At 35.7% G+C, this 25,335-nt stretch overlaps 1 protein-coding gene across 2 annotated transcripts; it reads right to left on the bottom strand.

The window, feature by feature from the left end:
• Positions 1 to 2,100: 2,100 nt before the first annotated feature.
• On the bottom strand, positions 2,101 to 7,043 carry LOC112766953 (uncharacterized). Of its 2 annotated transcripts, XM_025812843.3 has the most exons (4): positions 6,481 to 7,043; positions 6,254 to 6,402; positions 3,777 to 4,948; positions 2,101 to 3,204 (listed from the first exon to the last, which is right to left on the bottom strand). In XM_025812843.3, the coding sequence occupies exon 4, from the start codon at positions 3,190 to 3,192 to the stop codon at positions 2,254 to 2,256; it is 939 nt and encodes a 312-aa protein (XP_025668628.1). In that variant the 5' UTR covers positions 3,193 to 3,204; positions 3,777 to 4,948; positions 6,254 to 6,402; positions 6,481 to 7,043; the 3' UTR covers positions 2,101 to 2,253. The 2 variants fall into 2 exon arrangements, with proteins under 2 accessions (XP_025668628.1, XP_072079683.1); XM_072223582.1 differs by having other exon boundaries at positions 2,101 to 4,948; positions 6,481 to 6,820.
• Between the last annotated feature and the right edge of the window lie 18,292 nt (positions 7,044 to 25,335).

Genomic DNA, 25,335 nt, shown 5'->3' with positions numbered 1-25,335 from the left:
TTTTTTTTTTTTTTTTTTAGGAATTAAAACGGCGCCGTTTGGAGGGGTTTTCGAACCGGAAATCCTTTAAAAAATCGGCCGGTTTCAGCGGTTTACCGGTTCGGCCGGTATTTTGATCGTTTTTTTTTTTTGCTAAACGGTTTATAAAGCTAATCGAACCGGCTTAGTGATCGATTCCCCGTTAATCTGGTTGAACTGGTCGGTCCGGTTCGGTTTTCAGAACTAGGCAAATAGTCAAAAATCCAAAGTCTAAAGTTTCTAATGACTAGTAATCAAAGATATTCTTAATTCTTTATCTAATTTTAATCATTTTATTTTAATTGAAAATACTATTGTGGGGCAAAATCTATACCTATGTAGTTCTGCATCATCATGCAACCAACACATCGAAACAATTAAGAAGAAGAAAAACAATGTTCCTATTCCTGTAGTAGAAATGTAGCATTAGTTGTTGGGGTTTTGGTGCTTCTAATAGTTTTTGCAGTAGCTATAATCTTCTTAGTTACCACAGTCTACGGAGCCACCACGGGAAGCCATATGAAGTGGGGCTGAGTAGAAGAAGACAACGTCGGACACCGAACTCGAAGAAGAAGCTGAGATTGGTGAGACCGTGAGAGTGAACAGGGGGAGGCTTGGAGCACGACCACAACCCAGCGAACGATGGCAGTTTCTCACTCCCTGCGGCGATGGCCCCTGAGCACAATGGACGGCGGCGACGCTGAGTCTCTCCTTACAGCGGTGGCGAAGGCTATAACCTAGGGTTGAGAGTTGAGAGAGTCTGAGGAACTGGAAAATCAGAAATGGCTCGAGGAGGAAGAGGATTTTTTGATCCCTAGGCACAGAACCTTAAACGTCGACGTTTCATTAGAACCAGCCGGGTTCTGGTTCGGTCTGATCAGCTGGTTCAACGGTTCAAAAACGATTTTGAATAGAGCGGGTTTTGACAGTGGATCGAATTGTATCAAAGTTCAATTCACGGTTGGACCGGTTCAACTAGCCGGTCCATTCCGATTTTCATAACCATATATTCCTATTGCCGCTCGATCCAGTTTGGTAGCCCGGTGACCGATATTTCGGTTCGACTGACGGGTCGGTCTGATTTTTACAACAACAATACTAGGGTTCATTTATTTTTTATTTTTTCATTTCTTCTTCCAACCTAGGTTTATTACTTTATTTAGGGGACCAGAGAAACATGGCGATGTTCTTTTCTTAAATCAATTGTTTTGGGGTGGAAACTTAACTGCAGTCGACTTCACGTGAAGTTGATAGTTGAGAGCTGTTAGATAATTTGACTGATTTGATTAAATTTTTATCTAACAGCTCTCAGTTATCAACTTCACATGAAGTCGATGGCACTTGAGTTTTTACCTTATTTTGGTAATGTCGCAATATCCTTCTCATCTTGGGACAATAATTATAACTATATATAATCTCCCTTCAGTACGTACAAGGAGAATTTATTCATTGCCAATGAGTTATAGTTCAAATGGCATAGTCTCCCCATACTCAATTAAGAGGTTGCGGGTTCGAGTCTCCTATATTTGGTAAAAAAAAAAAAAAAAAAAGGAGAATTTATTCATTCCTGTTACTCTCCGCAAATATTCTTATAGTCCCAAGCACAGACATAAATCATAATTTTTTTTCCACAAGAGGCCTAAACTATAATTACTCTCACTATAAATCTGTATTTTCTCTTAAGTATAACATACATTAAATATCAATATTAACAAGGAATGTTTAAAGTAATCCCTCAAGTTTTGATTTAGCATATTCCTAATTTTATTAGCAAGAAATTAAAGAAGAAATAAAGAAATGGACAAGATCATATCTTATATATACACTTGAGTGACCTAACACGTAAAACACGGTTGGTCTCTTCCTTTGGCCCTGTGCAACAAATTTTAATTTCATCCATAGTCTTGGACCATATAGTATATCATTATTACAATCACTTTATTTGTCTGTACTCTGTACCATGATTTCTTCACCTTCATTGTTACACGATCCCACACGCCACGTGGCACCTAGCTAAAATTAATCAGAACATAATGTGCTTATACATAAGTTACATTCTGTTATTTTGATCTGCACACAAAAGAATTCAATGCTGAATTGAATAAAAAGGAACCATTATTATGCATTTACCTGTGAAACCAACCAAGTATATGGTATTATAAACACAAGCGTACAAAATAGTTTATTCTAAAAAAACAAAAAATTCCTTTCTTTTATTTCTTAATCTCTTTGCCTTCATTTCTCTGGTCTTCTCTTGTGCATGACACAATGGGAAGCAACTGATTTTGCTTGCATTCCATGAACTGCAGAACTTTGAGTCTTATCCTCATTTCTTGATCCTCCAATTGGACTAAGAAGACATAGCTTAGGAAACAATCCACAACCAGTGGCCGTGAAGTTTTCGGCTCCATTGCAGTCTCCGGTTTTATCTTCGCCATAACAAGGCAGAGCTTTAGGCCTATGCTGACTAAGAGGCAGGGAAATTTCTGGTCTCAAAACTTTCTTAACCTCTTTTCGTTGTTGTTCTTGTCCTACAATTGTCTTCCTGAAGGATGATGCATATGGCTGTGTTCCGGATGTCAAGGCCTTTGCTGCCGGCAAGAACCTGTCGATTATGAAATCGCGATTGCTGGACAATGATGATAAGCTTCTAGATTGTTCCAGGACCTCTTGATCATCAAAAACACTAGTAGTGCTCATGAAGAATGATTCAGTCCTTGAAAGTGTCTCAAGAGCATCTACAAAATTCTCATCATCTGAATCAGAACCTGCTACCTTTTCCTTTTCCTTAACTTCCTCTTTGTCTGAAATCCTTACAGAATCAGAAACATTATTGCTTCCACAAGTCGAAACTGCATCAAAACATTGCTTCCTATTTACCTTTGAAACCTTCCCTGGTGGAGGATTTGGAGTGATTAGACCATGCTTATGTGAATTGCTCTGTTCTTTTGGTTTTCCAGGAGCTTTTTCCCACACAAATGGAACAGCACCTGCAGTTCTAACTGGACCTGACTTTAAATCTGATTTGTATGAAGGTGGAGAGGGTAATCTTGTTGATGAATTGCTATCTCTCTTGCTCCTTTTGGAGGACTTTGTCGATGAGTATCGCCGCACCGATAGAAGTGGCTGGCTAAGGTTTAACCGTTTTTCTTCCATTAGATCTTTGAGTAACATGTAGTGTAGTTTCTGCAGAACTCAGAAATCAAATGTAATTTGAAAATCAAACTAGGCATTTCCCAGCAACATGTAACAAATTTATCAAGAAAATTAAAATGATATTATGTTTTGGTTATAGATGAGTTCACATTATATCATTCATCTTTGTAAATTGGTGCTATAAGAAAATTGAAAACAATATGGAGTTGGAATTGGAAAAAGAATCCAATGCAGCAGAGGACAAAAGACACAGGAACAGTTCCAAGAAAAAGAAGCTGCAGAATTTCAAGATTTTGGTCTTGTATGAGAATCAGAATCAAAACAAAGCATCAAAGAAATGCAAATTGCAGTTATAATTGAGCCAAGGGTATAGAACTTCATTCGACAAGAATTGTTACCAAGAAAATTCTGAATGCAGCATTGCAATTTAGAACCTAGAAGCATTCTCTCATTCCAAATAGAAACATGTGTTTCTTCTTATAGATTCCTTAATGTACAATCATCATCATCATCATCATTTTACCAAAGCAAGAAACACCAACTAACACACTGACACAGAAAAAGTGAAAGAAAGAAAGAAAGAGAGTTTTAAGGGAAAGAACCTTTTGAAAACCTCACTGCTTTTTCTTCTTCCTTTGGAAAAGGCTAACCCTGAAGTAGTGTCGAAAAAGGAAGAATACATAGAAACTACGCTAGGAGGTTTCAGTGAGGAATATAGAGCATTCATTACAATTACAATGGCAAGAATGGACCACATGTCAGAAAGCGAATTTGAATCACAATTGCTCACAGAAGAAGAGCTGATTGATAGGTTCAGAAAGACAGATCTAGGGCTGATTCATGCAAATGTTGCTCAAAGCAATGAGGAACAAGAAAAAGCTCAAGACAAAAACTATCACCACCGCAACAGATGTAGTTTTTGAGGAACGCGAGGCAGAGGCTACTTCAGAGGTTCTGGAAGATCTACATGGTGTCAAGGTAGCAGACCTCAGTGCCAATTATGTGGAAAGATAGGACATACAGTTGTACAGTGTTACCACAGGTTCAATCCAGAATTCATAAATCTTCAACTGCAATCCCTAACGACAGCTCAACCACCCTCAATGGTATTCTATAATGCCTCAGGTAATCAACAACATTATCAAGATCCAAGAATGCAGTCACCTACAACAGCGAATCCACAAGCACTCCTCACGTTGCCATCAGCTCTCCCTGACTTAGGAGCTTCGCATCACATCACATTCGATCAAAGAAACCTTGCCACAGGATCAGATTATGAGGGCACAAAAAATGTGTATGGAAGTAATGACCAAGGTATGAAAAATGAGCATATTAGAAGTTCCTTTATGCATGCATCCTTATCCAATAGATCTTTCACACTAAGAAACTTACTACATATACCCACCATCTCTAAAAATCTTGTTAGTGTTGCTAAGTTTGCACTAGACAACTGTATATCTTTTGAATTCTGGTCTTATTTTTGCAATGTCAGATGTCCAAAAAGATACTCCTTCAAGGCTTACTTAAGGAAGGACTATACAAATTTGAAGGGATTCAAGTTATCCCAAGAGTCACTAAAACCAAGCATTTACCTTCCCCACCCATTACACCAACCTGCAATATCACCAATATGTCTGAAAAACCAAAATTCCCAATCTATGATCCCAAAGAAAAACCAAATCTTCCTAACCAATGTCCCAACTCTTCACACTCACATGCTGCAAAACCAAATTCAACAAACTCAGCTGGAGTCACTTGCAAACCAAATTCTGTCCTGTATGAAAAAAAAAGAAAAAGAAAAAGACAAAGACAAATCAGAAAATCAAATTATTGATAGTTCCATTTGCAATAAAAATTCTGGTCTGCATGCAAAAGAAAAAGAAATATAAAAAAACAATAGTCCTCTTGAGTCTGTAACAAAGAAGCCTGATTCTATAGCAGCAAATATCACTTGTAAAAGAGTTAGTGACATAACTCAGTAGTGGCATAGAAAATTAGGTCATCCCTTTGATAAAGTAGTTACTCTTGTAATGAACCAACATAATGTGCCAAAATTGGCTGATGCAATAAATAAAATTAGTCTTGTCCCTTCACTATGGCATGCTTGCTGCATAAGCAAAATACACCAATTGCCATATCCTGATTCTTCTACATCATATGCACCTTTAGAATTAATATTTTCTGATGTTTGGAGGCTAGCACCAGTATATAGTAGGTTAGGTTTTTGTTATTATATCTGTTTCATTGATGCGTGTACCAAATATACCACCACCTACTTGCTTAATACCAAAGCTCAGGCTTTTAAAGCCTTCCAGCATTATAAAGCAGCTATTGAAATCCAAATATGATTGAAAATTAAAACATTACAGATAGACAATGGAGGAGAGTACATGTCCCTGGCATTCAAACAATTTCTTACTAAACACGGCATCCAATATAGACTTACTTGTCCTTATACCCATCAACAGAATGGCACTGCTGAGAGAAGGCACAGACACATCACTGAAACATCCCTCACCTTACTAGCACAAGCCAACCTATCTCTCACATTTTGGGAAGACTTAACCATGACTACCACCTACCTTATAAACAGGTTACCCACCCACCTTCTCAACAACAAAACCCATTAGAAGCCCTCACCAACAAAAAATCAGACTATGAATTTTTAAAACCGTTTGGTTGCACTTGCTACCCCTTGCTAAGACCATACAATGCACACAAGTTTGATCACAGATAAAAAAATCAATATTAATTGGATATGCCACAGACCACAGAGGATACAGGTGCTTATCCCCAAAGGGAAAAGAGATTATCTCAAGAAATATATTCTTCAATGAATCTAAATTCCCTTACCCCCAACTTTTCAAACCCCAACCTCATCTAGCTACCCCACAACTAGTCCCCAACCCCACTTTCAATCTCAATCCTCTTCCCTCTATTCAACCTCTTCCTCTCACCACAACCCCAACCCCAAACCCCCTCCCTCCTCCTTGCTCCTTGCATACACCTCCTACATTGCATTCTATAAATGATACTTCTAATATACACAATGGCATACATGCATCATTATCTGCTATACCTGTATATCTGTCTGATTACTCTGCTCTTGCTGATAATACTGCTACTGTCACTAATCCACCTCCCAGCAATGTCACTCCTACTGTAGGAGCTAATCAATCAGTCATGATTGAAATTGTGTTGCCAGCTACAGCTCCAACAAACCTGCATCTGATGCAAACAAGAAGCAAATTTGGAATTTTTAAACCCAAGACATATGCAATAGTAATGCAAGAAGGTGATCCTGACCTCTCGGAGAACCTGCCTTCGACAGTGGTACATGCCCTCGCTTATCCCCATTGGCGAAGAGCAACGGAGGAGGAATATGAAGCCCGAATGAGGAACCACACTTGGCAGCTAGTCCCCAAACCTGCTCCTAACTCAACCCCTATCATTGGTTGTAAATAGGTCTTCAGGATAAAGAGACACCCCAATGGCACCATTCAGAAGTACAAAGCTAGACTAATGGCAAAGGGTTTTCACCAGAAGGAAGGCGTGAATTTTGACCAGATCTCCAGTCCCGTAGTGAGGCCACCCACTATGAGAATCATGCTGACCTTGGCATTGGCAAAAGGATGGAGGATAAGGCAATTTGACTTCAACAATGCATTCTTAAATGGGGATCTTAAAGAAACAGTATACAGGACTTAACCAGAGGGTTTTCTCTCACCCCACCATCTGATTCATGTGTACAAACTTCAGAGGTCACTATATGGGTTAAAGCAAGCGCCTCGTGCGTGGTTCACCAAGCTCAAGACAACCCTCAACGGATTTAGATTCCACAACACTGTCTCAGACACATCTCTCTTCACAAGAGTTACAGCATCCTCAGCAACATATATGCTTGTCTATGTTGACGATATCCTAGTCACAAGAAGCTCAAATTCTAAAATTACCACACTAATCAGTCAGCTTAACTCAATTTTTCTTTAAAGGACTTGGGAGAAATGAATTATTTCTTGGGTATTGAAGCTATTAGGAAAAATGACAATGAAATACTCCTCTGCCAGAACAAGTACATCAAGGAGCTACTGCTTGTAAGAGCGGGAATGCACGATGCAAAAGCGATGCCTACCCCAATATCATCCAGCTTGAAACTCTCTGTGTTTGATGGTGAAGCATTTCAGAAACCAGCATTGTACAAATCCATTGTAGGAGGTCTCCAATATGCAACAATCACAAGATCAGACATCACCTTTGCTGTCAATAAAGCCTCACAATTTATGCACCAACCTCTAGAAACTCATTGGAGAGCTGTCAAAAGAATACTCAGGTACTTAGCTGGCACAACCTAACATGGCTTAAGGTTTCAAAAGTCGAATGACTGCAAAATTTATGGCTTTATTGACTCAGATTGGGAGAGTGATATTGATGATAGAAAGTCCACCAGTGGCTTTTGTGTTTACCTTGGACCCAACTTGGTCTCTTGGTCAAGCAGAAAGCAGATAGTTGTATCCCGAAGTTTCACAAAAGCTGAGTACAGAGGAGTGGCACTGTGCCTCACTAAAATTATCTGGGTTCAAAACCTGCTGAGTGAGATGAAAGTGACATGCTATACCAAGCCAAGCCTCTACTGTGATAGTCACAATGCTGTGCTCCTTGCAGCCAATCATGTACTTCACAATAAAAGCAAACACTTTGAGCTAAACCTCCATTTTGTTAGAGATTTTGTGACCAACAAAAAGATTCATGTTCTTCATATTCCTTCCCATGATCAAATAGCTGATTGCCTTACAAAACAACTGTCAAGTGCATCCTTCTTAAAATTCAAACCACAACTTAGAATTATTGATCGAGAACTAGGAAAAGAAAGCAGAGATTTCAGTAGCAGGGTTGATGTTGGCAGCAACAAAAGAATAGAGTCCAGCAGCAAAGTTGATGTTAACAGCAGTAGAGTTGGTGTTAGTAGCAATGAAAGAGTAAAGTCCAGCGGCAAAGTTGATGTTAATAGCAACGACCCTGCACACACAAAAACACGTGCAGTTAGTTAGAACTATCAAGCCAAATTAGCAAAGTTGTTAGAAAGTTAAGCCTTTGTCTGTGTATATATACCAGTCCCTGCCATAACAACTTTTAGAAGTTGAATTCATTCATAACCTCTTTTTAAAATCTTCTAGCATCTTCTATCTTTCAATTTCTCTCTACTTCTATCTTCTTCTTCTCCTTATTTTACTTACTTCGTTTTCTTCTTCGTAAGAAATCTGATACCTCACACTATCTATTGGTTGAAGCCTATTAGAGCATATAAAAGTTAGTTGTACCAGATCAGAAGTTAGTTATCAAGAGTCTGTTATGTAAAGTCTTGCATACAAGTATAGGATATATATTTGGCAACATCAATGTCAAGAAAGACAATAGTACTCATTTTTTAATACGGTTATTCTACAGAGATGAAAAAATAAGCCAAAACTTATCTTATTTAGTATTAATTAACTGTGATAATAATTAATAAATACTAAATAAAGTAAATTCTATTGTGAAATAAAAGATATATATAATAGAGATGTATAAATAGAAGACTCTAGTATTAAAATAATTAGCTCAATAATAATTTATATATATATAATAATATTATATGTTGTAATGTGTATATATATACAAAGATAGAAAGAAGTATTAAAAATAAAGAGAGAGAGAATCGCATTTGTTTATTGTTACAATCTCAATATAATAAAGATGATTAATATTGCTATTAATATTATATGTAAAGAGTAATAGAAAATAGAATTTAAAATACTTATAAAATAAAAGAAGAGAAAGAATTGTAGTAGAAATATAAAGAGAAGAGTATTTGATTGTAACATAAAGAGAGAAGTGATTTTATTATTACTTGCTTGTGTTCTGTACGTAAGGTTATGAAGCCTTATTTATAGCTTCACAAATTCAACTTTCATTAAAGTTGGTCTACATAATAAACTCAACTTTCTCTCTTGAAAATTTCAGCCGCCCGTATCATAAATGGGCATCCATCTGTTATTCTTATCACAACACTCCCCCTTGGATGACCATTTAGGATTATTGCCTCATTAAAACCTTACTAAAGAAAACCCCGTGGGAAAAACCTTAGTGAAGGAAAAAGAGTACAATATCCTTTGTGATGGGGACTGCCTCATTAAAAACCTTGTCAAGAAAAACCCAATGGGAAAAAACCTGACCAAGGAAAAAAGAGTACAGTCTCTCCCTCTTGCCGACATCATTTAACGTCACGAAATCGGCGCATCCCAATCTCATGTATCAATCTTTCAAAGGAGGATTTTGGGAGTGACTTTGTAAATAAATCTGCCAGATTGTCACTTGAACGGATCTGTTGGACATCAATTGTCCCTTGATTTTGAAGGTCATGAGTGAAGAAGAATTTGGGAGAAATATGCTTTGTTCTATCACCTTTGATGTATCCACCCTTAAGTTGAGCAATGCATGCTGTATTATCTTCAAACAGGACAGTTGGAGCTATCTTATGATCAATTAGTCCACATGATGACAGAATATATTGAATCAGACTCCTCAGCCAAAAACACTCGCGACTAGCTTCATGAATCGCCAGTATTTCAGCATGATTAGAGGAGGTTGCTGCTATCGTCTGTTTCGTGGACCTCCATGATATAGCTGTACCACCATATGTGAATAGGTATCCTGTTTGAGACCTCCCTTTATGTGGATCAGGCAGGTATCCGGCATCTGCATAGCCAACTAGTTGTGACATGGATCCATAGGGATAAAACAATCCCATATCAACTGTCCCATGAAGATATCGAAAGATTTGTTTGATTCCACTCCAATGTTTTCTGGTTGGAGAGGAACTATATCTTGCTAGTAAATTCACAGCAAATGATATATCGGGTCGCGTATTATTAGCAAGATACATTAGCGCTCCAATGGCACTAAGATATGGTACTTCAGGACCAAGGATATCTTCATTTTCTTCTTTAGGACGGAATTGATCCTTTTTCACATCCAAAGATCTTACGATCATTGGGGTACTTAATGGATGTGACTTATCCATATAAAATCTTTTCAAGATCTTTTCTGTGTATGTTGTTTGATGAATAAAGATCCCACCTTTTATATGCTCGATCTGCAGGCCGAGACAAAACTTAGTCTTTCCAAGATCTTTCATCTCAAACTCTTCTTTTAGAGTTTTTATAATTGTTGAAATCTCTTCAGGAGTCCCAATGATATTTAAATCATCAATGTACACAGCAATTATAATGAATCCAGATGCAGATTTCTTTATGAAAACACACGGGCAGATATCATCATTCTTGAATCCGTTTTTGGCCAGATACTCAGTAAGACGATTATACCACATTTGTCCAGATTGCTTTAGACCATATAAAGATCTTTGCAATTTGACTGAGTATAACCCTTGCGAATATTCATTGGATGGTTTGGATATCTTTAGTCCTTCAGGGACTTTCATATAGATATCCCGATCTAATGAGCCGTACAAATAGGCTGTTACTACATCCATTAAATGCATATGCAGTTTATGATATGCAGATAAACTGACCAAATAACGCAATGTTATCGCATCCACTACAGGGGGATACGTTTCTTCATAATCTATACCGGGCCTTTGTGAAAAACCTTGTGCCACAAGTCGGGCTTTATAGCGCACAACTTCATTTTTCTCATTTCCTTTTCTCACAAATACCCACTTATATCCAACAGGTTTTACATCTTCAGGTGTACGGACTACAGGTCCAAAGACTTCACGTTTTGCAAGTGAGTCTAATTCAGCCTTCATGGCTGCTTCCCATTTTGGCCAATCATTTCTTTGTCGACATTCTTCAACTGATCTTGGCTCAAGATCCTTACTTTCATGCATGATATCTAATGCCACATTATATGCAAATATTTCATTGACAATTGTCTTATTTCGGTCCCATTTCTCTCCTGTAAAGACATAATTTATCGAGATCTCGTTATTTTCACAATTTTTAGGTACCTGAACGTCTTCTGGCGTTATATCAGAATTTTGGACAACTGCCGGTGTCTTTACTATGTCTTTTTCAACAGGAATCGTATTTACCTCTTTTCTCTTTCGAGGATTTTTATCTTTGGAACCGACAGGCCTACCACGCTTCTGGCGTGTATTTGCTTCCGTGGCTATTTGCCCTACTGGGACATCAATTCGAATTGGGGCATTTTTCGCCCTGCCACGCTTCTGGCGTGAATTTGCTTCAGTGGCTACTTGTCCTACTGGGACGTCAATTCGAATTGAGGCATTTTCCACTGGTATGTAAGATTTGGTTATCCTCTTTGTATCGAAAAATGCATCAGGCAATTCATTTGCTATTCTTTGCAAATGTATAATCTTTTGAACTTCTAGTTCACATTGCCCTGATCGAGGATCTAAATGCATCAACGATGATGCATTCCAATTAAGTTCCTTTTCAGGAAGCTTATTCTCTCCCCCTAATGTTGGAAATTTTGATTCCTCAAAATGACAATCCGCAAACCGGGCTTTAAACACATCACCAGTTTGTATCTCAAGATACCTCACTATAGAGGGAGAATCATATCCAACATATATCCCCAATTTTCTTTGGGGTCCCATTTTGGTGCGATTAGGTGGTGCAATGGGAACATATATCGCACACCCAAATATTCTTAAATGGGAAACATTTGGCTGCTGGCCAAAAGCTAATTGTATAGGAGAGAATTGATGATAGCTCGTTGGCCTCAAACGAATAAGTGCTGCAGCATGTAAAATAGCATGCCCCCAAACCGAGGTTGGGAGATTTGTTCTCATAAGCAAGGGTCTAGCAATTAATTGGAGGCGCTTAATAAGTGATTCTGCTAACCCATTTTGTGTGTGAACATAAGCTACTGGATGTTCAACACTTATTTCATTAGCAATACAATAAGCATCAAAAGCTTGGGAAGTAAATTCACCAGCATTATCAAGACGAATTGCTTTAATTGGATTTTCTGGAAATTGTGCTTTTAATCGAATAATTTGAGCCAGTAATCTCGCAAACGCCAGGTTGCGAGAAGATAATAAGCACACATGTGACCATCTCGAAGATGCGTCTATCAGGACCATAAAATATCTAAAAGATCCACATGGTGGATGAATAGGTCCACATATATCACCTTGAATCCTTTCCAGGAATTCAGGAGACTCAAATCCAATCTTTACTGGTGATGGCCTTAAAATTAACTTTCCTTGAGAACATGCAGCACAACAAAATTCACTAGTTTTAAGAATCTTCTGGTTCTTTAGTGAATGTCCATGAGAGTTTTCAATAATTCTTCTCATCATGGTTGTTCCCGGATGACCCAATCGGTCGTGCCAAGTTATGAATTTATTTGGGCTAATAAACTTCTGGTTTACAGTGGCATGTGATTCAATTGCACTAATCTTGGTATAATACAACCCAGATGAAAGTGAGGGTAATTTTTCTAATATAACTTTCTTATTTGAATCATGAGTTGTGATACATAAATACTCATGATTTCCCTCATTCATCGTCTCAACATGATATCCATTTCGGCGAATATCTTTGAAACTCAACAAGTTCCTCAGAGACTTGGTAGATAATAGTGCATTATTTATTATAAATTTTGTTCCTCCAGGAAACAAAATTATAGCTCTTCCGGAGCCTTCAATCACATTGCCTGAGCCAATAATAGTATTAACATATTCCTCTTTTGGCACAAGATGGGTAAAATATATATCACTTTTGAGAATAGTGTGCGAACTTGCACTATCCGCAAGGCATACATCTTCATTACATATCCTTGCCATTCTCTTCAAAAACAAATAATAATAAAATGAGTAGTATGCACAGATAAATTGAATACTTGATCAGAATTATTTTTCTAAGAAATACTGTACATAAAATAATGTCATATACTAAAATTTTATTTTAAAATTTGACACATTTAATAATTTTAAAATTCATATTAATATTTCATTATTTATGTACATCACATTTGAAACTTAAATACATAGAAAATAAAACTTAATAAATTTTTTACATTATTTATTTACATAGATACTTCACAATTTCACATATTAAACTATTCCATCATTGATCAAATGGCCAATATTTCCTTTAGGGTCCTCAAAGAAATCAGATACATCATAATGAGTGGTGGAGTTCTCAGCATCATTTGAAACAAAATTTGTTTCCTTTCCTTTGTCGTTCTTTTTCAAAGATGCCTGGTAAAGATCGACTAGGTGCCTTGGGGTACGACAGGTACGTGACCAATGGCCCTTTCCACCACAGCGGAAACACTTCTCCTCGGTTGATTTATTCTGCCCGATATTCTTTTCTTTGTCCCACTTCTGATGAGATCCTCTCTTTTGAACATAATTCTTTTTTCTTCCATAATTTTTCTTGTTATTAAAAGCTTGCCATTTACCTCTTCTGGGGTAATGATTTGCCGCATTTACTTCAGGAAATGGGGCGGCGCCAGCTGGGCGCGCTTCATGATTTTTCAATAACAACTCATTGTTGCGTTCGGCAACAAGAAGGCAAGAAATTAACTCAGAATATTTCTTAAACCCTTTCTCTCGATACTGCTGCTGCAGGAGCACATTCGAGGCATGGAAGGTTGAGAAAATTTTCTCCAACATATCATGATCAGTTATTTTTTCCCCATACAATTTCATTCGTGAGGTGATTCGAAACATTGCAGAATTATATTCATTTATAGATTTAAAATCTTGTAAACGCAAATGCGTCCATTCATATCGGGCCTGAGGAAGTATCACCGTTTTCTGATGATTATACCTTTCTTCAAGGTCTTTCCAAAGATCTGCAGGATCTTTTAATGTAAGATATTCATTTTTCAATCCTTCGTCAAGATGACGACGGAGAAAAATCATGGCTTTAGCTTTATCCTTCTGGGATGCATTATTTTCAGCCTTAATGGTATCTCCAAGATCCATTGAATCAAGATGGATTTCAGCATCTAGTATCCATGATAAATAATTATTTTCAGATATATCAAGAGCATTGAATTCAAGATGAGAGAGCTTCGACATAATGAAAATTTGTTACCCGAGTCTTCCTCAAAATTTGATCAGAGTCTCGTGCTGATAACGTGTTGTGAAATAAAAGATATATATAATAGAGATGTATAAATAGAAGACTCTAGTATTAAAATAATTAGCTCAATAATAATTTATATATATATATAATAATATTATATGTTGTAATGTGTATATATATACAAAGATAGAAAGAAGTATTAAAAATAAAGAGAGAGAGAATCGCATTTGTTTATTGTTACAATCTCAATATAATAAAGATGATTAATATTGCTATTAATATTATATGTAAGGAGTAATAGAAAATAGAATTTAAAATACTTATAAAATAAAAGAAGAGAAAGAATTGTAGTAGAAATATAAAGAGAAGAGTATTTGATTGTAACATAAAGAGAGAAGTGATTTTATTATTACTTGCTTGTGTTCTGTACGTAAGGTTATGAAGCCTTATTTATAGCTTCACAAATTCAACTTTCATTAAAGTTGGTCTACATAATAAACTCAACTTTCTCTCTTGAAAATTTCAGCCGCTCGTATCATAAATGGGCATCCATCTGTTATTCTTATCACAACAAATTCTTACTGTTTTTCGTTAATTTATTTTGGTTACTAAATATTTCTGTTTTTTAATAATCATTCAACACACTCATATCGGTTTTCATTTTCCTCTCTTCTCTCTGCTCTCTGCTCACACTTATATTCCTATGGTATCAAGAGCGCACAAGATCCATGGCTCAACCTGAAAGTATTCAAACCAATGATGATGATGCTGAATCAAACACCAGCAGCTTCTACTTCATCAAATTCCAAAAATAAACCATTCAACATTTCACTAGCTTAGAAATTGTGTGAAACCAACTTCTTGACTTGGAGACATCTTGCAACCCTTTCAATCTGCAGGCAAGAACTTGAAGATCACCTGGATCAAGGTAAAATTCTTCCATGATATGATAATCCTGCAGATGAAGCCAATAAAAAAGAATCCAAGAAATACAAAACATGGAAAATTGATGACTACAATGTCACTTCTTGGTTATTTGCTTCAATGGACGACTCGTTCAAACATAGAGTAATCGGGTGTCACTTTGCTCATGAGATATAGAGCAGAATTTACACATTTTTTGCTTCCCAAAACTAAAGCTCGTGCTCGACAATTGCAATTGCAACTATGATCAGTCAAGAAACAAGCCTCAATGTCAGATTATCTTCTTAAAATAAAAAAGCTTCCAGACTCATCGGTTGCAATCGGCTCACCACTTTCTAATGAAGAATACACCAATATCATCCTAGATGGCCTCAACGAAGAATATCATCCGTTTATCACAATGATCACTGCCAAAGATCCTCCATACTCTATCCCGAATCTTGAGGCATTATTAATGGCACAAGAAGAAATAACTGACAGGTTCAAGAAACCTGAATTATCTATGGTTCAAATTCACCTGTCACAAACTACTACTACTACTACTACTACTACTACTACTGCAACGGACTCTTCCGACAAATTCATATTCTAATCCTGCTCGAAGAGCATACAATAACCTTAGAAGAGCCCCATTTGAAAGAAAAGGTCGTGGTGGCAGGAATTCTCGTGGTGGCAGAGGTTCTTGGAAAACCAACAATATTTTTTAAGATTAAAATAATATATTTTTAAAGTATAACCAAAATATCCTTTGATAATCATTATATATATATAATTAGTAATATTTATTTGGTTGATAATAATATAAAATATTTTAATTTGTTACAAAAATATTTAATTAAAAACTTTTATATATTTTTTTGGTGTAAAAAAAACTTTTATATATTTCATGATTAATGATAAAATATTAAAAATAAATAAACTTTATTGTGTTAAATAGTAAATATATTCTGTATTATTATTATATTTGAATTGATCAAATAATTATCTCTAATATATATATATATATATCGAAAAATATTTTGGTCAAGAGAATTAAATAATAAAATATTTAAAAAAAAATGACAATCTTCTTTTTTTTAAGTTGTTTAAAGGACATTATCCTCTCTTCTATCTATAAAATATAGAGTTTCTTAGCTTATGAAAATAAAAGTAACTTATCTTTAGTCTTTTTTTACCAAAATATCATTCAATTATTATTATTATTATTAGTGATAATTATCTGATAAATTCAAACAACAACAACAATAATAATAAGAAGAAGAAGAACAACTTATATTTATTATTAATGTAATAAAATGTATTTATTTTAATATTTTATCATTAATTATAAAATAACTTTAATTAATTTTGATGCACTGTCAGTGTAAAGTAGTTTTACACGTGCATCCAATTACGTAACGCTACATCAATAAAAATAATTACCTTTCATATTGAACGCGTAAATAATCATCCAAAAGAATGGATATAATTGAATAACAGTTTAAAGCGTTTTACATTGTCAGTACATCAAAATTATACTCTTATAATTAAATATTTTTCGTAACAAGTTAAAATATTTTTATATCGTTATTATTTAAATTAATCAATTAGTTATCACTAATTTGTATATATAATTATAATGATTATTAAAAGATTTTTTGGGGAAAAAATTAAATAGTAGGTTATTTTAATATAAAAGAAAAAAAATACAAATTTTATAAATAAAATAAAAAATATCATTTAAATATCTCATAGAGAAAGAAATTATGATTTTCTCTAAATATTAATATAACTAAATGAATCTAATTTAATTTTAGATATTAAATACTAAGTCACATCTTATCATCAAAGCTAAGTCAAATTCATATGATACAATCAATACTTTAAAACCACTTAATAATATCTTTAATCCCAATTCTAATCAATATTGTGGGACACTTTATGATTATAGATATAGGAGTGTGACACTAACACAACATACTTATTAAGGTTTGAGGTAGAAGAGAAAATTGAATTCTTGATTCATATGTCAAGATGAATACAAGAGATCGATTGAAAGTAAGAGAATAAAAAAATACATAAAAATATAAGTAGATAATGAGAATACTAAATAATATGAATAATAGATATGTTAGGATTATATTCATTATTTTTAATTGGATAGTTATTTCTTTTGATTCGATTTACTCATGTATAGTTAATAATGTGTGTGTTGAGTTTTTGGCTCCCTACCTATGTGGAGAAAAAGTTCAAATACTAGTATCCAATCCCATGAATAGTTGAAGTGGCTGAGGTGAGTTAGGGTTGAGAGAGAGAGGTCATTTTGGAAAGGTGAACACCAAACACTAGAGAGAAGAGAAGAGAGAAAGTCATTTTCGCACATACACAAAGCTGTCTCTGTAAATTAGTTGCTGCAGATTCGTTAACCGTTGGATTGAGCTCAAATTTGAATAGTGTGTTCTACACATCTGGTTCTTTAATTTTACCGTTTGGATCTTTAATTCGATATCTGTAGATGGAGATATTGGCCACGCACAGTAACTCTGTTTTTGTGGTATTTTCATCTTCTTGTTCTTGTTTTGAAAGCTTTAAAGCTTGGGTTGTTTGGCTTGTTGTATGCACGTTTTGTGCAGTAATTTGTGACTCTCTTGTACCCTATTTTTCATCATATTGAAGCTATTTCCTGGTCTTGGTGACTCGTGATTTTTACTTCTCTCATTGAGGAGGTTTTCTACGCTAAAAATCTTGGTGTGTTAGCTTGTTTCTAATTTCTGGTTTATGTGATTTTTCCGCTGCTATTGGATATTATTGTGCTGGTGTTAATACTTGTTGTGAGTGGATATTGTTGCTCCTCTGATTCTTGCAAGAAGGAAATTGTGTGTTTTATTCCTATCAATTGGTATCAGAGCTCAGTTTTGGGTATTTGGTTATAACTTGTTTGAAAGATGGAGGCAAATAATTCTACTAGGATGATAAGTTTGAATGGCACTAATTACCATCTATGGAAGGGCAAAATGAAAGATTTGTTGTTTGTCAAAAATCTACATTTACCCGTATTTTCTACACAAAAACCAGAATCTAAAACAGATGAAGAATGGGAGTTTGAACACCAACAAGTTTGTGGTTTTATTAGGAAATGGGTGGATGATAATGTTTATAATCTCATTACTAATGAGACTCATGCTAGAGCTTTGTGGAATCAAATTGAATCCTTGTATGCTTCCAAGTCTGGCAATAATAAATTGTACTTATTGAATATGTTGATGAATTTGAGATACAAGGAGGGGTCACAAGTATTAGATCACTTGAATGAATTTCAAGGGGTTATGGATCAGTTTTCAAGCATGGGAATCAAGTTTGAAGATGAGGTTCAAGGATTGTGGTTGCTAAATACTCTACCAGATTCTTGGGAGACATTTCGTATCTCTCTTATTAATTCTGCTCCGAATGATAAAGTGAGCATGCAACTTATTAAAGGTGGCATTTTAAATGAAGAGATGAGAAGGAAGACGCAGAATTTTTCGTCACACTCTGAAATGTTAGTCACTGAAACCAGGGGGAGAAATCAGAATAGAGTTCAAAAGGGTAGAGGTAAAAGCAGGAGCAAATCCAAGGGAAGATACAAGAATGTTGAGTGTCACTATTGTCACAAAATGGGTCACGTTCAAAAGTATTGCTATCTTTGGAAAAAGAAAAACAAAGGTAAGCAAGAAAAGAAGGATGATAGTGGTAATGATCGTGTATCTTCTATGTCAGATGATCTTCTTACTATTGATATTGCTTATTATGAGTACAAGGTCAATCTTGTTTCTGATGATGAGTTCAGCTGGGTAATTGATAGTGGCGCCTCAATACATGTTACACCGAAGAAGGAGTTCTTCACTTCTTATACTCCAGGTAATTTTGGAGTGTTTAAGATGGGTAATGATGGCTTGGCCAAGGTTATTGGTGTAGGAGATGTTTGTCTTGAGACTAATATGGGAATGAAGCTGCTACTCAAAGATGTTAGACACGCTCCACATGTTCGCTTGAATTTAGTTTCAGTTAAAAGGCTTGATAATGAAGGCTTTGTAAACACTTTCGGCTTTGGACAATGGAAGCTTACTAAAGGCAACTTAGTGGTGGCTCGAGAAAAAGGTACTTCAAGTTTGTATGTGATGCATGCCATGATTGCAAAAGGTAGTGTGAATGCGATTGAAAGTAAAGAAATTTGTAGCTTGTGGCACAGACGACTTGGTCATATTAGTGAAAAAGGACTTAGTTATTTGGATCGAAAGGATGCTCTTTTAGGTTTGAAGAATGCAGAGTTGGAGAAATGTTCTCATTGCATGGCTGGCAAACAAAGAAGATTATCTTTCAAGAAGCATCAACCTTCAAGAAAATCAGACTTCTTGGAATTAGTGCACTCCGATATTTGTGGTCCTTTGAAGGTACGGTCCTTTTAGCGGAGCTATTTACTTTATTACTTTTATTGATGATCATTCAAGAAAGCTTTGGACTTATGCTTTGAAAACAAAGAACCAAGCTTTGGAAAAGTTCAAACAATTCCAAGATTTGGTTGAGAGGCAAACAAGTAAAAAGCTTAAATGTATTCGCACTGATAATGGTGGTGAGTATTGTGGACCATTTGATGTGTATTACAAGCAGCAAGGCATTAGGCATGAAAAGACACCTCCTAAAACACCTCAGCTGAATGGTTTGGCAGAAAGGATGAATAGAACACTGATTGAAAGAGTTAGGTGTATGCTTACTGAAGCTAAGTTACCTAAAGTCTTTTGGGGTGAAGCGCTACTTACAGCGGCTCATGTGATTAATCTGAGTCCTACAATTGCTTTGGACAATGATGTTTTGGATCATGTTTGGTTGGACAAAGATGTCTCGTATGATCACTTGAGAGTCTTTGGATGCAAAGTATTTGTTCATGTTCCAAAAGATGAGAGGTCCAAGTTGGATGTGAAGACAAGACAATGCATTTTTATTGGATATGGTCAAGATGAGTTTGGCTACAGGCTTTATGATCCAGTTGAAAAGAAGCTTGTAAGAAGTCGTGATGTAGAGTTTGTTGAAGACCAAACCATTAAAGACATTGATAAAGCAGAGAAGAGTCAATCACAAAAGAGCAGTGACTTGACTGATGTAGATCCAGTTCAGCCGCCTCCTTTGTCAGAACTAGCAGAGAATCAAGATCAGGAGCATATGCAGCAAAATGAGCCTTTGGTTCCTGATGACCAGGAGATGGGAGATCTAATTGATGCTCCAGTTGATGATGATGCTGATAATCAACCTGAGCTACCTGAAGATCCACCAGGTTTTTATCCTAGGAGGTCTACTAGAGAGCGACGACCTTCAACGAGGTATCCTTCTAGTGAGTATGTAACATTTACTGATGGATATGTGACCTTGACTAATGGGGGAGAACCTGAATGTTATGTGGAAGATATGGAAGGTGACGACAATAAGAAATGGTTTGATGCAATGCAAGATGAAATGAAATCTTTGTATGATAATCAAACATTTGAGCTTGTGAAGTTGCCAAAAGGAAAGAAAGCTTTGTAGAACAGGTGGGTTTATAGGTTGAAACATGAAGAAAATTCTCAGTGTCCAAGATACAAGGCTAGATTGGTGGTCAAGGATTACAGGCAGAAAAAGGGAGTTGACTATAATGAAATTTTTTCACCGGTTGTGAGAAGATCTTCTATTAGGACTGTTTTGAGTTTGGCTGCAAGTCTTGATTTAGAGATAGAGCAGATGGATGTGAAAACTGCTTTCCTTCATGGTGATCTTAAGGATGAAATTTACATGGAACAACCTGAAGGTTTCATGGTAAAAGGCAAAGAGGATCATGTTTGCAAACTGAAGAAGAGCTTATATGGCTTGAAGCAAGCTCCAAGACAATGGTACAAGAAGTTCGAGTCTGTTATGGCAGAACAAGGCTACAAGAAGACTACTTCTGATCATTGTGTATTTGTTAAACAGTTTGCTAGTAATGATTTTATTATCCTTTTGATATATGTTGATGACATGCTTATTGTTGGTCAGAATGCTTCTAAGATTGATATGTTGAAGAAGCAACTTGCAATGTCATTTGCAATGAAGGACCTTGGGCCGGCAAAGGAGATTCTTGGTATAAGAATCGAGTGTGATAGAAAAGAGAAGAAACTTTGGTTGTCACAGGAGAAATATATAGAGACAATGTTGCACATGTTTCAAATGGAGAAAGCAAAGGCCGTCAGTACTCCTCTTGCTACGCACTTCAAATTGAGTTGTAAGCAAAGTCCATCAAGTGATGAAGAGAAGAAAGATATGGAAAAAGTTCCATATGTATCAGCCGTGGGTAGTTTAATGTATGTTATGGTGTGCACAAGACCGGATATAGCTCATGCTGTTGGTTGTGCTAACCGTTTTGTTTCAAACCCAGGATGAGAGTATTAGAATGCTGTAAAATGGATAATGAGATATCTTCGTGGTACTTCTAACATGAAGTTGTGTTATGGAAGTGATAAGCCTATTCTAGTTGGTTACACTGACTCAGACATGGCAGGAGATATTGACTCTAGAAGGTCCATTTCAGGCTTCTTGATCAACTTTGCGGGTGGAGCTGTGTCCTGGCAATCAAGATTACAAAAATGTGTTGCTTTGTCTACTACGGAGGCCGAGTTTATTGCCATTACTGAAGCATGCAAGAAGATGCTTTGGATGAAGAAATTCTTGAAGGAACTCGGATCTAGTCAAGAGAGCTATGTGTTGTTTTGTGATAGTCAAAGTGCTATACATCTTGGTAAAAATTCTACTTTTCATTCTCGATCCAAACATATTGATGTGAGGTATCATTGGATACGTGATGTTTTAGATGCTGAGTTGTTGGAACTTGAAAAGGTTCATACTGATGAGAATGGTTCTGATATGATGACCAAGGCATTACCAAGATGGAAGTTTGAAGTTTGTTGCTTAATCGCCGGATTGGCGGTTACCTCCACATAGTCGTGAGGGGGAGATTTGTTGGGTTTTTGGGCTCCCTTCCTATGTGGAGAAAAAGTCCAAATGCTAGTATCCAAACCCATGAATAGTTGAAGTGGCTGAGGTGAGTTAGGGTTGAGAGAGAGAGGTCATTTTGGAAAGGTGAACACCAAACACTAGAGAGAAGAGAAGAGAGAAAGTCATTTTCGCACATACACAAAGCTATCTCTGTAAATTGGTTGCTGCAGATTCGTTAACCGTTGGATCGAGCTCAAATTTGGACAGTGTGTTCTACACATCTGGTTCTTTAATTTCACTATTCGGATCTTTAATTCGATATCTGTAGCTGGAGATATTGGCCATGCATAGTAACTCTATTTTTGTGGTATTTTCATCTTCTTGTTCTTGTTTTGAAAGCTTTAAAGCTTGGGTTGTTTGGCTTGTTGTATGCACACATTTTGTGCAGTAATTTGTGACTCTCTTGTACCTTATTTTTCATCATAGTGAAGCTATTTTCTGGTCTTGGTGACTTATGGTTTTTACTTCTCTCATTGAGGAGGTTTTCCACGTTAAAAATCTTGGTGTGTTAGCTTGTTTCTAATTTCTGGTTTATGTGATTTTTCCGCTGCTATTGGGTATTATTGTGCTGGTGTTAATACTTGTTGTGAGTGGATATTGTTTCTCCTCTGATTCTTGCAAATAGGGAATTGTGTGTTTTATTCTTATCAGTGTGGATGCTCAATTCATTAGGTGTGCGGATGGTTATCCTAATGTTAGGATTTAGGAGATAATTTGAGAGTTGAGTGTTTTTTTATTTTATTGGACCAATTTTAGAGCCTATTGTTCACATTGTTCACAAAAGTCATTGTCTACCTAGCAAAACCTAAAAAATACTGAAGTAATGGAAAATAAAATGTGATTTATTCACTTGTAATTGTACCAAGCACTGCCATGTATTTACATAGTGAGAGTGAGAGAATAGTTATAACAGAATCTTAATAATTTTTTTTAAATAATAATTCTATTATAACGACAATTCAAACTAAATTATTTTTCTTTTCTGATATTTCTTTCTCAGCTTTTCCCTCAGAAAAAGCAATAATTCTAGTGTTAGTATTCTTTGTAAACAATAATCCTTGGTTTTGTGTACCTTGTATATATATCTGAGGATCCTTTTAATGGGCCTTCCAATGATTGATCGTTGGGCTATGTATGAACTGACATACTTTATTTACTACATAGATGAAATCTATTATGGTTAGGGTGAGATATTATAAGGCACCAGTGACTGATATGTATAGAGTTGGGTCCTCAAATAGTGTGGAACTGTTACAGTATAATTTATTAGATGATACCATAGGTGTGGGAGTAGGATTGGCATGAAGCATGTTAGTTCTTGAGAGCAAATCTCTAGCATACTTAGCCTGTGACACCAGTATTTGATTTGAATCAGGATAAGATGCCTCAAGCCCAAGAAAAAAAGAGTTAAATTGTCCCAGGTCTTTGAGAGAGATCACAGAGTTCAAATCTGAAAGTTTGGAAATATCTTGTGAAATGCTACCTATAATTAAAATGTCAACTACATAGGTAATTAGAAAAATATAGATTGAGAATTTCTTCTAATAAATAGAGTGGGATCAAATCATGTACTCTTAAAATCATAGCTTAAGAGAGTAGAGGACAATGTATTATACCAAGCACAAGGTGCTTGTTTAAGGCCATAGATGGTCTTATTCAGTTTGCACACCAAACCTGGATTTTGATTAATGAATCCCAGAGCTTGTTCCATATACATAGTTTAACTAAGCCTTTCATTTGAAAAAGAATTTCAGGTAGTGATTGCGTTGGTGATGGTATTATAAAAGAGAAAGTAATAGTAGTATTTTCTGTTTGTGCAGTAGAGGTGGAATCAAAATCATGAATGGAAGTAGGTTGATTTAAATTGGTGGGAGGAGGCTTATCCGGTTTTGAAATGAGAGGAGATAGCAACTTGGAAGAGAAATCAGTATCATTATGTGCTAAATCAGTTTTGTTAGATGTTAGAAAACCAGAATCTTTGTAAGGACATGACATCCTCTGCAAAATACCATGTTGTGATAGAAATTTCTCAAATGCTTTTGATAGAAATTTCATCCCATGATCCATTTGAATAGATTATAGTTTGCAACCTGTCTGTGTTTTCATGAGAGCTTTATAATTTTGAAAGGCATTAAGAGCTTCAGATTTGTTAACTAAAAGTGACAAACATGTGTATTTTGTATAAGTATCTACAAAGCTTATGTAACACCTAAAGCCATTTCTTAAAATAACAAGAGAGGACCCCCCAAATATTAATATAGACAAGTTCAAGGAATGAGATTTAGCCATAGCATAGCATTCACAAATGGAATTAGAACTAGTAGAAGTAGAAACTATAATATTACATTTATTTAGAACATTGAGTGCATTTTTTAGAGTTGGATGGTCAAGTCTCCTATGTCATAGCTCAATTAAATCATTATTCTTTGAACTACATTTAGCTAAGATAGTATTACTAATAGAAATTTTAGATGGTGCAGAATTTAAACACACAGATTTGGGAATTGAAAGAGTAGATAAGATATATATAGTTATTCCTTGGAGACGAAGATTCTTGGTGACCTGATCATGCACAAAGTATTCTTTAGGGTAGAATTCAAAGAAAACACAATTGTCCTCAGCAAATTTAGACACACTTAACAAATTGTGAATAATTTCTGACACAATCAAAAGATTAATCAGTTTGAAACACATATTAGTTTTTGAATCTTTTAAGAGGAACTAGATTAAGTAATAGGCATACCTTCCCCATTACCTATATACAAATGATCTGAGCCAGTTTGTGATGTTAAGGATTAGAGAAGATTTGTAGGGTCTGCACTGACATGCTGACTTGCTCTCGAATTTGGAAATCATTGAGACTTACTATTGGTAGAGAGAGCAGCTAGATAAGCCCTTGGTTGATGAAAAGAGGATGGAGGAGGTGGTGGATGATTGTGAGATTGTTGTGCATTCTGTTATTGTTGTTCATATCTATAATAACAATAAGATGAGAAGGCACCACATTCAACTCAAAACCTTAAAGTAATAAGTTAATGGGTCTCTCATCTTATAAACTTCTCACACTTTCTTACTTTTTTTGATGTAAAACTAATTTCAACACTCCTCACACTTGCAACATTAACACTTTCATGTCAACAAAGTATCTGCTACCATCAAG

This window comes from Arachis hypogaea, chromosome 17, assembly GCF_003086295.3.
Source record: "Arachis hypogaea cultivar Tifrunner chromosome 17, arahy.Tifrunner.gnm2.J5K5, whole genome shotgun sequence".
NCBI lineage: Eukaryota > Viridiplantae > Streptophyta > Magnoliopsida > Fabales > Fabaceae > Arachis > Arachis hypogaea.
This window is presented reverse-complemented; position numbering and strand designations above follow the sequence as displayed.